The 14,088-nt window shown below is 41.3% G+C and overlaps 1 protein-coding gene across 1 annotated transcript in view; it reads left to right on the forward strand.

The window, feature by feature from the left end:
• ARHGAP42 (Rho GTPase activating protein 42) overlaps positions 1–14,088 on the forward strand; it is a 306,538-nt gene that overhangs the window by 278,880 nt on the left and 13,570 nt on the right. Inside the window, exon 22 of the mRNA XM_012454896.2 lies at positions 1,842–1,904. Coding sequence (XP_012310319.2) covers positions 1,842–1,904 — 63 coding nt within the window. The remainder of the gene's footprint in view (positions 1–1,841; positions 1,905–14,088) is intronic.

Consider the following 14,088-nt stretch of genomic DNA (forward strand, 5'->3'; position numbering starts at 1 on the left):
TATTCTATAAGTGATGTGTAAGAGTAGTTTTCGCATATATACAGAATCTCACAGGGCAGCACTTCAAGCACTTTCCTTTGAAGCAGACTTAATTGGAGGAAATGAAAATTGATGTATAATACAGTAGTTATAAGCTTTGAAATTAAAGCGTTCCTATAAAAGACAAACATCCATCTCTCAGCTGGAGACTGCCATGTATTGACTCTAAGCCAGATCCCTGCTCTTCTGTTTTAAAGCAGCTTCTTTCTCTCTTCCATTCTACACCCCTACCTGAGTCCTCAGTGATTTAAACAAACTAGTGGAGAATTAGGAACATGAAAGGCAGAAGAGGGTACTTCTCATCAAAGGAAATGCTGCAGAGGTGTAAAGGCTGATAGGAGAAGGGAACACAGATGGGAGTAGACAGTGGAGAAAGAAGAATGGAAGCCTGGCTAAACAAGCAAGCAAAATCCAGAGGCATAAAAAGTTTCTCTCCCTTTCATTTTGTTTCTCTGACATTTGTTGAGAATTTCCTAATGCTGTCTGAGCCATTACTGGATGTCTTTACATGAGTTACCTCTTTTAAGGTCCGCAGTGTCCTTTTGAAATGGGGAGTATAAACCACATTTTAGAGATGATGAGAATGGATGCTTTCTAAGGTTTCCAACCTGGGGTTCTCTGACTTCAATTCTGTGTTCTCTCTGTTATACCGTCCCCATTTTTAATATGATGGGATTCTTCCTGACATTTTAATTATTCATTAAAAGCCCAGTAAGACATTTTACTAAGCCTGTTTCTATAGGAACTGAGTCATAAATTCATTAGTTCATCGTTTTCTTGGACAAGAACCTTTTGGTTGCAGAGCACGTTCAACGTAAGTTACCTCTGTTTGTTGGAAATCCAGTTACAGTGGTATAGGCAAACATATTTGTCAAAGTGTCTGCTAACCGCTGTGTATAGTTCTAGCCATTAAGAGAAAGAAATGTTAAGCCAATATATTAGGGAAGATGAGAGACTATAAACTCCATTCTCTGTGGAGGAAAGAGAAAAGCTTCTGTTTTGTGATTGTACTGTTAAAGTAGAAATTCAAATGAGAAAAATATATGTTCTATATTACGTCTAAAATGATCTTTGAGATTATCAAATGGCTTGGCTCTGGGAGAAGAGTTTGTCAATTAAAGAAGTAAGATAGATTTTTTTTTTAATCTAGCTTAGATCATCAAAGAATTTTATATCGTCTTCCAGCAAATATAGAAACTCTTTCAGTTCTTTTCAGTCATACCTGATAGTCTTACCTGTTCAACTAGATCATATCCCGTCTGTCTTGCCCTCCTTGGTTCAAAACAAGATGTAAATTCACAGATTAGTTTATTGGCCATATTTTCAGAGTTTGTCCTTTTCACTTAACAGACATATGTTCACATATAAAAAATACTCGAGATAGTGTTATAACTAGTGTTTTCTTAGCTAACAGAATGGAAACAGTTCTTTTGTCAACATGATTTGATTCTTTGCATCTTCACTGGTGGCTCCACAGGAGTCAGTAAGTGCTGCTGGCAGCAGAGTAGAGAGGAAATGTTCCTTTTACTGCTCCCATGGTTTTTTGAGATAAAAAGGATGAGGATGCTAAGATCCCCAGAGGAAGTAGCTATAGGTTTACTACAGTCTGATACTCTGTAAGCTGGAGGTTAGATCTAAAAGTCTCATTGACATTAAAGCTTAAAACAATTAAAATTCTGTCCCAGTTTTGGCAGTGGTTCTTAACCATTTTTTGTCTTGTTTAACTCGTAATCCTGAATTTCAGTTTGAGCAGAATGAATGTGACTGACTTCATAAAACTTGCATTTTAAATCATTTTTCAGAGTGGCAGCAAAAGCTCAACTGTTTGAAAATGTTGGTTCACCTAAGCCAGTTTCTTCTGGGCGGTAAGTTCTCAAAACCCTTAAATGCATTAAAAAAAAAAAAAAGGTGGTGACATTGTTGCTTTGTATTGACATGACACTCTGTGATAGCTTCACCTCTGTTATGCAGATGGCAAACTTACACCCACTGGCCCGTCAGAGGAAGTCATGTCTATAAACAGCATTTATCCTCTCAGATTGTTATAGTGATGTCTCATTTGCTGAAATCTTCACAGAAGGGTTCTAAACAAATGCATTTACTACAAGATAAAAGTTGCTATAATCCTTTTTACAGCTTTGATGATAGTCATTTTAGGAACACTTTTCAAAAGCATGTTCTTGATTTTTAAATGTTATGTAACGTTTTCTGAAGCAATCATCATGGACATCCATTGAAAAATAAGGTTATTCTTAAGGACCACTGAGATGTTGTAGAGTTAATTGCCCAAGGCTACTCTAAAAGAGTCCGGAGCTTCATTAGGCTTCTCAGATTTTACACTCCGCTCCATTATGAGTTGTTACATTGCTGCTGCTAATGTGGTTGCATCTAAAGTTCCTGCTTTATTCTTCTTGCTTTCAAATGTATTCTTCTGATCTACAGTGGGCTTTGGTTTTTAATTTGAGTAATGGAATTTAATAAAGGCAGGGGCTTTTCACTATTTTTTTTTACTATCAGCAGCTAGTACGGGTAGGAGACACTCCATAAATGCTTAATGTTGAAAGAGCATATAAATGGGAAAACTTGAAGAACAAATCTTGATTTCTCCTTTAAATGTACCAAGACATTTTTGAGCATCTCATGTCTGGCTAATTGAGGCTATGAAGTAAAAGAATCACAGATAATTGAGTTATTGCTGCATAGTTTCTCTAAAAGTTATTTAACCAAATAATTTTTATCATACTGTTAAAGTATGTGGACTTTTTCAGCAAACATTTAAAAAGTACCTATACGTTACTGGGCACGTGATAGTTATTAAGGATGACAGTGACCTTCATACCCTTTTTGGTTTTGTTCAAAGCCTAGTGAGGGCCATCAGGTATTAGGTTTTTTGTTTTGTCTTGTTTGAGATGGAGTCTCGTTCTGTCACCCAGGCAGGAATGCAGTGGCGCAATCTCAGCTCACTGCAACCTCCACCTCCCAGGTTCAAGCGATTCTCCTGCCTCAGTCTCCCGAGTTGCTGCGACTATAGGTACATGACATCATGTCCAGATAATTTTTTGTATTTTTAGTAGAGACGGGGTTTCACCATGTCAGCCAGGATGGTCTCGATCTCCTGACCTCGTGATCCGCCCACCTCGGCCTCCCAAAGTGCTGGGATTACAGGCATGAGCCACTGCACCTGGCTGTATTAGGTTTTTTTTAACTGCACAGAGTAGAGCTACTTTGGAATCTTCCTAGAACAGTGGTCATTGCCTATCATTTAAAGAGCTGAGCCCACAGTGCTCCCACCTTACCTCTGTCAGCAGCGTCTTTATCTTCTTCCTTTTGACCAAGGCATGGTGAAAACTAAGCCCCATGCATGTCATAGCAAACAAAATTTCTCTGAGATTTTCTTGATTTTTAAGTCTTACTGTAAAGGATTTAACCTTGCTACTTCTGTCATGCTATATGGTTGAATTGCTCACTAGATGGAGCCCTTTTATTAGGAAGCTCTAAGAAGAGTCTGCCTGTTAAGTAAAAAGTCAAGTAATCGTAACCAAAGAGGTAATCCCCATAGAGCTTTAAGAGAACAAGCTATGGATAATGTAAATCAGAAAGCCAAAACATAATCAAAACTCAGATGTTTAACAGTTAACTCACATTCTTTTTTTTTTTTTTTTTTTTTTTTGAGACAGAGTCTTACTCTGTTGCCCAGTGCATGACATTGGCACAATCTCGGCTCACTGCAACCTCCACCTCCCGGGTTCAAGTGATTCTCCTGCCTCCTGAGTAGCTGGGATTACAGGCACCCACCACCACACCCAGCTAATTTTTGTAATTTTAGTAGAGATGGGGTTTCACCAGGTTGGCCAGGCTGGTCTTAAGCTCCTGACCGCAGGTGATCCACCCACTCAGCCTCCCAAAGTGCTGGGATTACAGGTGTGAGCCACCGTGCCTGACCAACTCATGCTTCTTTCATATGTTTTTACATTCTGAATACTCTAAATCCACCTCTAATAGGCATCAGCATAAACTTAGAGCTCACTGGCTCTACCTTCAGAGTTGCAGTCTGTCTGTCAGTCCACAACACTTGTGATTTGTGTCACAACTTTCCACTGAGATAGGCACAGGGGAACGCAAACAAACGTGAGGTGAGAGAGACCCTAGTTCAAATTTTTAGTTCACCGCTTTCTAGTTTGTGTAACCTCAGAGTTACCAATTTTGGGGAATCTGTTTTCTTTATGCATACACTGAAGGTAGTAATCTCAGCTTGCCACATTGTTGGGAATGTATACCATACTGTGTTTAAACAGGACAGGTACACTGTAGATGGTTTCTACGTTGATAACTATCATTACGATTATTGTTGAAACTGCTTGCCTAAGACGCTCAAGCCTCTGATTAATATATCAGTGGTATTTAAACACTAAACACTAACTCTTAACAGTCACCTCCTATTCTTTTGTACTGTTAAATAAAACTGAACAACTCATAGAAGTTAAGGGAATTTCTCTGACTAACCTCCTACCATGCCTATGTCATTTTTTTTTTCCTAAGGAGCTCAAGGTTACCCTTGAATTAGACCTTGAAAGAGATAGAACCAATAGAGGCAGTAGGAAGACTAGCCATATTTGGGAAAGAGACCAGTTGGGATATTTTAGTGGATGGTCTTGAGCAACAGAAAAGTAACCCCTCTGGCATTGCCCCACGCACTGCATGGTGGGTGATCTAATCAATGATGCACCAGAACAGACCATATTCCAGGAGCCTGTGAAGGTGAAAGAACAGTCAACCATTTAGGATGGAACTGGTGAGATTTAAAAGGCCTTAATCAGGAGAGCAGCAAAAGGATGAAAAGCTATAAGGAGATTTTTAGGCTAGGATCAGGATTGAGCAACTGTTTTGATATTGGGAATAAGAGACAGGTAAAGAAGTTTCCAAGTCTCTGAGACAGTGTCTGAAAGAATGGTGGTTTAGCTTCTGATCTTAGCTTGTGTGTATGTAGGAGGAAGTGAAAGTTTTGGCCGTAGGGTTTGAGGAGGCTAAGGGCCAATGAGAGGCAGTTAGAAATGTGCAGCTGGAACTAGGAGAGAGCATGGAGTTTGATGCCATTTAAGAAACTTCTGGCTGGGTGCGGCGGCTCACGCCTATAATCCCAGCACTTTGGGAGGCCGAGGCGGGTAGATCACGAGGTCACGAGATCGAGACCATCCTGGTCAACATGGTGAAACCCCGTCTCTACTAAAAATACAAAAATTAGCTGGGCATGGTGGCGCGCGCCTGTAGTCGCAGCTACTCAGGAGGCTGAGGCAGGAGAATTGCTTGAACCCAGGAGGTGGAGGTTGCGGTGAGCCAAGATCGTGCCACTGCACTCCAGCCTGGGTAACGAGCAAAACTCCATCTCAAAAAGAAAAAAAAAAAAAAAGAAACTTCTACACAGCAATTACACTGTATAGGTGAAGGTGAGGATACCTAGCAAGGGGGCTTATTAAATGAAAAAGAACACATGGCCAAGCATTGGTCTTTGGGGAATGGTTTTATTTAGTTCAGACAGAAAAGAATGTACAGGATGAGAAGGCATGACCAACAGTGATAGAAGCTGCAAAAAATGGTTTAGGAGATCAGGAGAGGACACTGGTTTTAACTTCTAAGACATATGGCAGATCTGTAAGAAAGCAAGTTCACTGGAATGGGAGGGGCCATGCTGCAAGACTTGTTAAAATGAAGATTCCAGAGTTTTGCCATAGACCTTATAAACCACAACGTCCGAGACCGAGGCCTGAGGAATCTGCATTTTTGTCAACCTCCCTGAGTGATTCTTCTGTACATAAAAGTTTCAGAATTTTTGGAATAGAGAAAAATGTCTTGTGCCTGGCACAGCCCTAAGCAGACATTGGTTATTTACAATTGTTTTCCTTAACCTATAAAATCCCTTTAAGAGCCAAATGTCACTAGGCTGTGTCTTACCATGATAAAGGCATATGAACCTTGACCTGGGTCTCAGTTATACTCAGGAGATCCACTTCAAAGTTGTATAAACAGGCAAGCTATACAAATATCCTCTGAAGGACGAGTTGAGAATTAGGAGTGTAAATTGAGAATTGAGCATCTGGTTCATTAGTAAACAATCAAATATTATCAAATTTTAAAAGACAGATATTTTGCTTAGAATTACAAAGGACAAAACTCAACAAAGTTATCTTGCTCAATGAGTGAATTTTTTTTTATGGTTTTTTTTTTTATTGTACTTTAGATTCTGGGGTGTATGTGCAGATTATGCAGGGTGTTGCATAGGTACTTAGACGGCAAGCTGGTTTGTTGCCTCCATCCCCGGTCACCTATAACTGGCATTTCTCCCATGTTATCCCTCCCCACACCCCTCTGTCCCTCCCCAACCACCTCCCAACAGACCCCAGTGTGTGATGCTCCCCTCCCTGTATCCATGTGTTCTCATTGTTCAACACCTGCCTATGAGTGAGAACATGTGGTGTTTGATTTTCTGTTCTTGTGTCAGTTTACTGAGAATGATGGTTTCCAGGTTCATTCATGTCCCTACACCGGACACGAACTCAATGTTTTTGATGGCTACATAGTATTCCATGGTGTATATGTGCCACATTTTCTTTGTCCAGTCTATCATCGATGGGCATTTGGGTTGGTTCCAGGTCTTTGCTATTGTAATCTGTGCTGCAATGAACATTCGTGTGCATGTGTCCTTATAGTAGAATGATTTATAATCCTTTGGATATATACCCAGTAATGGGATTGCTGGGTCAAATGGAATTTCATTTTTAGGTCCTTGAGGAATCACCACACTGTCTTCCACAATGGTTGAACTAATTTACACTCCCACCAACAGTGTTAAAGTGTTCCTATTTCTCCACATCCTTTCCAGCATCTGTTGTCTCCAGATTTTTTAATGATCACCATTCTAACTGGCGTGAGATGGTATCTCAATGTGGTTTTGATTTGCATTTCTCTAATGACCAGTGAAGATGAGCATTTTTTCATATGTTTGTTGGCCACATACATGTCTTTTGAAAAGTGTCTGTTCATATCCTTTGCCCACTTTTGAATGGGTTTGTTTGTTTTTTTCTTGTAAATCTGTTTTAGTTCTTTGTAGATTGTGGATATTAGCCCTTTGTCTGAAAGGTAGATTGCAAAAATTCTTTCCCATTCTGTTGGTTGCCAGTTCACTCTCATGATTGTTTCTTTTGCTGTGCAGGAGCTCTGGAGTTTAATTAGATCCCATTTGTCTATTTTGGCTTTTATTGCCAATGCTTTTGGTGTTTTAGTCATGAAGTCCTTGCCTATGCCTATGTCCTGAATGGTTTTGCCTAGGTTTTCTTCTAGGGTTTTTATGGCGTTAGGTCTTATGTTTAAGTCTTTAATCCATCTGGAGTTAATTTTAGTGTGAGGTGTCAGGAAGGGGTCCAGTTTCTGCTTTCTGCACATGACTAGCCAGTTTTCCCAACACCATTTATTAAACAGGGAATCCTTTCACGTCGCTTGTTTTTGTCAGGTTTCTTGAAGATCAGATGGTTGTAGATGTGTGGCGTTGCCTCCGAGGCCTCTGTTCTGTTCCATTGGTCTATATCTCTGTTTTGGTACCAGTACCATGCTGTTTTGATTACTGTAGCCTTGTAGTATAGTTTGAAGTCAGGTAGTGTGATACCTCCAGCTTTGTTCTTTTTGCTTAGGATTGCCTTGGCTATATGGGCTCTCATTTGGTTCCACATGAAGTTTAAGGTGGCTTTTTCCAGTTATGTGAAGAGGGTCATAGGTAGCTTGATGGGGATAGCATTGAATCTATAAATTACTTTGGGCAGTATAGCCATTTTCACGATACTGATTCTTCCTATCCATGAGCATGGAATATTTTTCCATCTGTTTGTGTCCTCTCTTATTTCCTTGAGCAGTGGTTTGTAGTTCTCCTTGAAGAGGTCCTTTACATCCTTTGTTAGTTGTATTCCTAGGAATTTTAGTCTCTTTGTAGCAGTTGTGAATGGGAGTTCACTCTTGATTTGGTTCTCTGTTAGTCTGTTGCTGATTTATAGGGATGCTTGTGATTTCTGCACATTGATATTATATTCTGAGACTTTACTGAAGTTACTTATCAGCTTGAGGAGATTTTGGGCTGAGATGATGGGATCTTCTAAGTATACAATCATGTCATCTGCAAATAGAGACAGTTTGACTTTCTTTCCTAATTCAATAGGCTTTATTTCTTTTTCTTGCCTGATTGCTCTGGCTAGAACTTCCAATATTAGATTGAATAGGAGTGTGAGAGAGGGCATCCTTGTCTAGTGCCAGTTTTCAAAGGGAATGCTTCCAGTTTTTGCCCATTCAGTATGATATTGGCTGTTGGTTTGTCATAAATAGCTTTTATTATTTTGAGATATGTTTCGTCAATACCTAGTTTATTGAGAGTTTTTAGCATAAAGGGCTGTTGAATTTTGTCTAAGGCATTCTTTGCATCTATTGAAAGAATCATGTGGTGGATTATGTTTATAGACTTGCATATGTTGAACTAGCGTTGCATCCCTGGGATGAAGCCAACTTGATCGTGATGGATAAGCTATTTGATGTGCTGTTGCAATCGGTTTGCCAGTATTTTATTGAAGATCTTTGCATCTATGTTCATCATGGATATTGGCCTGAAGTTTTCTTTTTTGTTGAGTCTCTGCCAGGTTTTGGTATCAGCATGATGTTGGTCTTATAAAATGATTTGGGAAGGACTAACTCTTTTTGTATTGTTTGGAATAGTTTAAGAAGGATTGGAACCAGCTCCTCTTTGTACATCTGGTAGAATTTGGCTGTGAATCTGTCTGGTCCTGGACTTTTTTTGGTTAGTAGGCTCTTAATTGCTGCCTCAACTTCAGCCCATTTTATTGGTCTATTCAGGGTTTCAACTTCTTCCTGGTTTAGTCTTGATAGGGTGCAAGTGTCCAGGAATGTATCCATTCCTTCCAGGTTTACTGGTTTATGTGCATAGAGTTGTTTGTAGTAATCTCTGATGGTAGTTTGTATTTCTGTGGAATTAGTGGTGATATCCCCTTGATCTTTTTTTATTGCATCTATTTGATTCTTCTCTCTTTTCTTTTTTATTAATCTGGCTAGTGGTCTGTCTGTTTTGTTGATCTTTTCAGAAAACCAGCTCCTGGATTCACTGATTCTTTTTTGAAGGGTTTTTTCCTGTGTGTCTCTATCTCCCTCCTTCACTTCGCTCTGATCTTAGTTATTTCTTGTCTTCTGCTAGCTTTTGAGTTTTTTTGATATTGTTCCTCTAGCTCATTCAATTTTGGCGATAGGGTGTCGATTTTAGATCTTTCCTTGCTTCTCCTGTGGGCATTTATTGCTATAAATTTCCCTCTAGACACTGCTTTAAATGTGTCCCAGAGATTCTGGTACATTGTATCTTCATTCTCGTTGGTTTCTTGTAGCAGGAGCAACTGCGGGAAATGGATTTCTCGGACCCCGAATACAGGAAGAAGGTTTATTTGACCAGGAGCAAGGTGGCATAGTTGCCTAACAGCCAAGCTCATCTAACAAAGGAAGGTTCAGCCTTTATATAGGCTTATACTTTAGATGTTACTGGTGGAAGAATCTTAGGTTTACAGCTTTAGAGATCACATATGAAAGGGTTCCGGTTTACAGTTTTAGGACTCACATGTGAAAAGGTTTCTGGTTTGATCTTGTTTTAAGTAAAAATAGTGCCTTCTGGAGAGTTTCCCCAAGGCCTAGCCTGTCACCTATAGGAAGGTAAAACCGGAGGTGCCAGTCGGTCAACCTTTTCTTCTATTGAAATGCAGCATGATAGTCAAAGGGGAAGTTGATCTGAGAAGCCTGGGTCTCCCTCTTCACCACCCCCACCTTTGAGACCTTCACCACTTTATAATTAGTGAGAGGTCTCACTTTTGTTCTTACTTTCCGGACTTTCTGAAGAAACCGACTGATAATGTTTCATATAATATACTTGTGATGGCATTTTCGGCTAACTACAGCAGTGATGAAGCCCCTAATCATCTGAAGGAACGGGGGGAGTAGACAAGGGAGCAACAAACAAACACCTATTATTATGATAACACTTATAATGAGAGTTTTGAATCCTCCTAAGGATGAGAACCAACCTCCGAATACGGACTCAGGGTCAAATCCGTGCCACACCTGTTCAGGCACGTGTGCCAGTTTGGTCATGGCTCGCACAGTATCCTTTACTGCTTGCCTGGTCATCTATGTGCAGACAGCAGTTGGTTAGACTGAATTTTTTACAGACTCCTCCTTTGGCTGCTAGTAAATAATTTAGGGCCAGCCGGTTCTGATAAATCATGTTTCTTATTTGAGTTTCTTGTTGGGCTAAAAGGGACAGAGCTTTGCCTGTCTCATTAGTGAGTATTTTTAAAACAGCCTGCAACCGGATGATCCGGTTGAGCATGTAAATAGGGGTTTGGTATTCCCATAAGCCATCTTTTGCCCACGTGGCCGGCCTATAATACTCAATAATTCTCTCCGGTGTCCACTTATTATCTGTCCATTCTCCTATCTTTAGGTTTCTTTTTTCCCTAGCAGAGTAGACTGAATACATTAATAGCCCACCTGTCTTAACAGATAATAGGAAGAAAGAGGGCTTAATGATGCCTATGACACAGCTACCTGTCCATCTCATCGATTACACACCTTATATTGAGTTCCATTATATAAACAGGTTCCCTTCTATGTCCTTGAATATTTATAAGAACTGTAGGACAAGAGAATGGCAGTAACTTTTATGCCCTACCTGGTGTACATGCTGAGGGCATTCTTTAACATTAATGTTCCTACTGTACAAGTTCAAATATTAAGAAGAACAAGTCCCATGGTGAATCTCCTCATGCTTCGGCCGTGCTTGGACCAGCCAGCTTCTGGGACATGACTGGAGCAAGGCTTGTTGTCCTTTTTAAGGTGATTCTGCAGTCCTTGCCTTGGTCGAAGTCTCAGCTGTTGCTGGTTTCTTACACGGCTGTGGTGGATTCAGGCTGGGATTCCCTCTACCTTCACGGCTGTGGGAGTGGTCAGGATCAGGTCTGAGGTCCTTTCCTTTGTGGCTTTAGAGGGACTGTACTCCTGTCCTTTATCCACACGTGATTACCTAGTGAGAAAGGGTGAACTGGGGAGAAAAAAGCTTACAGGACATTTGTTATTTACTTAGGTTGAAGTATCTTAAGTGATTTTCCCTAGAGCTGATAACTAGCATTTTAACTCAATTTCTCCCCACTCCTGAGGAGTTCCTAGGAGTGCCCAGAGTAGGAGAGGGGGCCTATGGTATAAGACTTCATAGAGGAATATCCTGTTTTCCTAGAGGGGGTGCATTTAATTTTGAATAACACCAAGGGAAGTGCCTGCACTCACTTTAGTCTTGTTTTCTGACGCACTTTCCTTAAGCTGTTTTTGATGGCCCGGTTTATTTTTTTTTACTTTTCCGCAACTCTGAGGTCAGTAGGCAACATGCAGTTTTCAGGTGATACCCAAGGCTGTTGCTGTTTTCCGGACTAAATCTGCCACAAATGCTGGTTCATTGTCTGATCCGATGTGCAGTGGCAGTCTAAACCTAGGGATAAGATCTCAAAGCAGCACACAGATTACTTTATGGGCCCTTTCAGTCCTAGTCAGGAAGGCCTTTACCCACCCAGAGTATGTGCACAGCAGGACCAACAAATACTTAAGTCCCCCACACTGGGGCATTTCGGTAAAGTCTACCTGGAGATCTTTATACAGAGCTGCTCCATAAGCTTGAATGCCAGGAAGAATAGTTGGAACCCTGCCTCGCGTTGTGTTGCCGACATGTAATGAACGCATTGCTGTGCCACAGTTTTAATCAAGGCTGGTAAGTGTGAGATGTAAAAGTACTGGCCCAGCATCTTTTTAACTGACTCTTGACCTAAATGAGTGGTCGGATGTATGGCTTTGTACAACCACTGCACATAGCAGGCCCTGGTATTTGGCAGGCCTACCAATGAGGTCTTTTGGTATTCATTAGAGTCAGCGATGTGTGGGGTGCTTTGATATTTAGATTCTTCCCAGAGTTGAGGCTAGAATCTTTGATTGCCATTTTTTCCTTTCTTTTTTTTTTTTTTCTTGACAGCGTGAAAAGGGCTGTGTTAAATCAGCTAGCCCCAAAGCCAGGGCTGACGGAAGTTTCACTTTTAGCTTCTGCCCCATTCGAAGGGTGTCTTGTCTTCTCCCCTCCCCTTTTGTCACTTTGTGTAAGGGTTTGGCCAGTACTGCAAAGTTCGGAAATCCGCAATTTACAAAACCCATCACTCCCAGGAGCTCTCTCACCTGCTTTAGTCTTAGGTTCTGCTACTTTGCAAGCGGCTTGCTTTTTCTCTGATTTTAGGCTGCGTTCCCCCTTCCGGATGGTAAGCCTCAGATATTGCATTTGCTTTTTGGCAAATCTGGGCTTTCCTTTTAGACACTTTATACCCACAGTCCTCCAGGTGCTGAAGTAAGGGATTTGTTTGCACACCCGACTGTCGTGGGGTGTCCCAATAGCAGGTTATCAGCATGCGGGGGCAGCATGCAAGCAAGAAACTTCCAGGGGGCGGTCACGGGCTGATGCCTCCCCAGCGATGATGTGAGAGTTTTTGAGCCCCTGGGAAGCTGGGTCCAGGTGTATTGAGTGGTTACACCTGCTCCTGTGTTTCTCCTATTGAAATGCAAATAGGTTTTGACCCTCTAAGGCCAGTTTAATGCTAAGGAAGTATTTTTTAAGTCCAATTAAGTGAACCAACTGTCCTCTGCTGGCAATAATCCCAACTGCATGTATAAGTTGGGTGCAAAGCCATGCAAATTCTGCATGGGCCTGGGCGATAATATCAGTCTTCTGTTTCTGGCTAGGAAGTCTCCACCCTCCTTCCCAAGGGACAATGAGAGCCTGGACAACCCCCGATGGAGGCAGTTTTAGCTGCAGGGAGTTTTTTTTGTTGGATGGGACAGTGGCCCTTGATTTGCACAACAGGTTTTGCCGGAGAAGAGGGGTGGGGCAATTTATTAAGTACAAGAAAGTTTGTTCTCTTAATACCTTAATAATTTAACAACACTGGCTTTGTTTCTTTCGATGGGGGGTTGTCCGGACCATGGGCTCCTTGGGGGCATATGAGCCCAGCCCCCCTCTCTTTTAGTCCCGTGGCCCTTCCATTAGATTGAACAGAGCCCCTTCACGCTTATTTAGATTTTCGTGCTTAGGATCATCCTGTTCTTCAGTTAACTGTGGACCATTTTTTCTTCCAGTGTCCTATTTCTCGACAAAATGCACACTAATCGCATTGCAGCCGCGGGCAGGCAGACTGTGGGGCTTTCCAGGAACCCCCTTTTCCTACACTTTTGGGGGCATTCCTCTCATAGCAGCAGCTATTAAGTCAGCCTCCCACTGAGCCTGAAGTTCTTTTTTCCTATGATTTTCCCTTTGGCTTACCGCTTCTTGGTTTACAAACACCTGGTTAGCTATTTTCAATAACTGTGAAGTATTTATGCATGCAGATTTTGCCTGTTTCTGCAATTTTTGTCTAATGTTTTCTGCACACTGACTGACTATGCCATATTTATTATACACTGATTTTCCAGGCTCTCAGGATTAAAAGGAGTGTACATGCGGTAAACTTCACACGGTTTTTCATAGAATTGGGTAGGGCTTTCCTTTTTTCTTTGAAGAACCTTAGAGGCTTTATTAATGTTTGTAACTCTCTGGACCCCTTTTTTTTAATCCTTCCAGCAGGGCTTCTCTGTACCGGATTAGCCTTTGCATGCCCTCCGGGGTGTTTGGATCCCACTGGGGGTCAGTTCCCAGTAACTAGACCCTGACATACTCTTGGGGGTTCTGGTAGTCTGCAGGGACATGCTCCTCCAGCCAATTAAAAGCCACTTGGAGTATTCTCCACCTTTGGTCCATGTTAAAAAGATGCATAAGCAGCTGATGGCAGTCAGCCCAAATGGGGTTATGAGTCTGAAGAATAGTTTGCAGTAGATCAATGAGAGCTTGGGGTTTCTCGGTATAAGACGTGTTGTTATTTTTCCAATTGATAAGATCAG

This window comes from Aotus nancymaae, unplaced genomic scaffold, assembly GCF_030222135.1.
Source record: "Aotus nancymaae isolate 86718 unplaced genomic scaffold, 86718_ANA_hifiasm-v0.15.2.pri h1tg000012l, whole genome shotgun sequence".
Lineage (NCBI taxonomy): Eukaryota > Metazoa > Chordata > Mammalia > Primates > Aotidae > Aotus > Aotus nancymaae.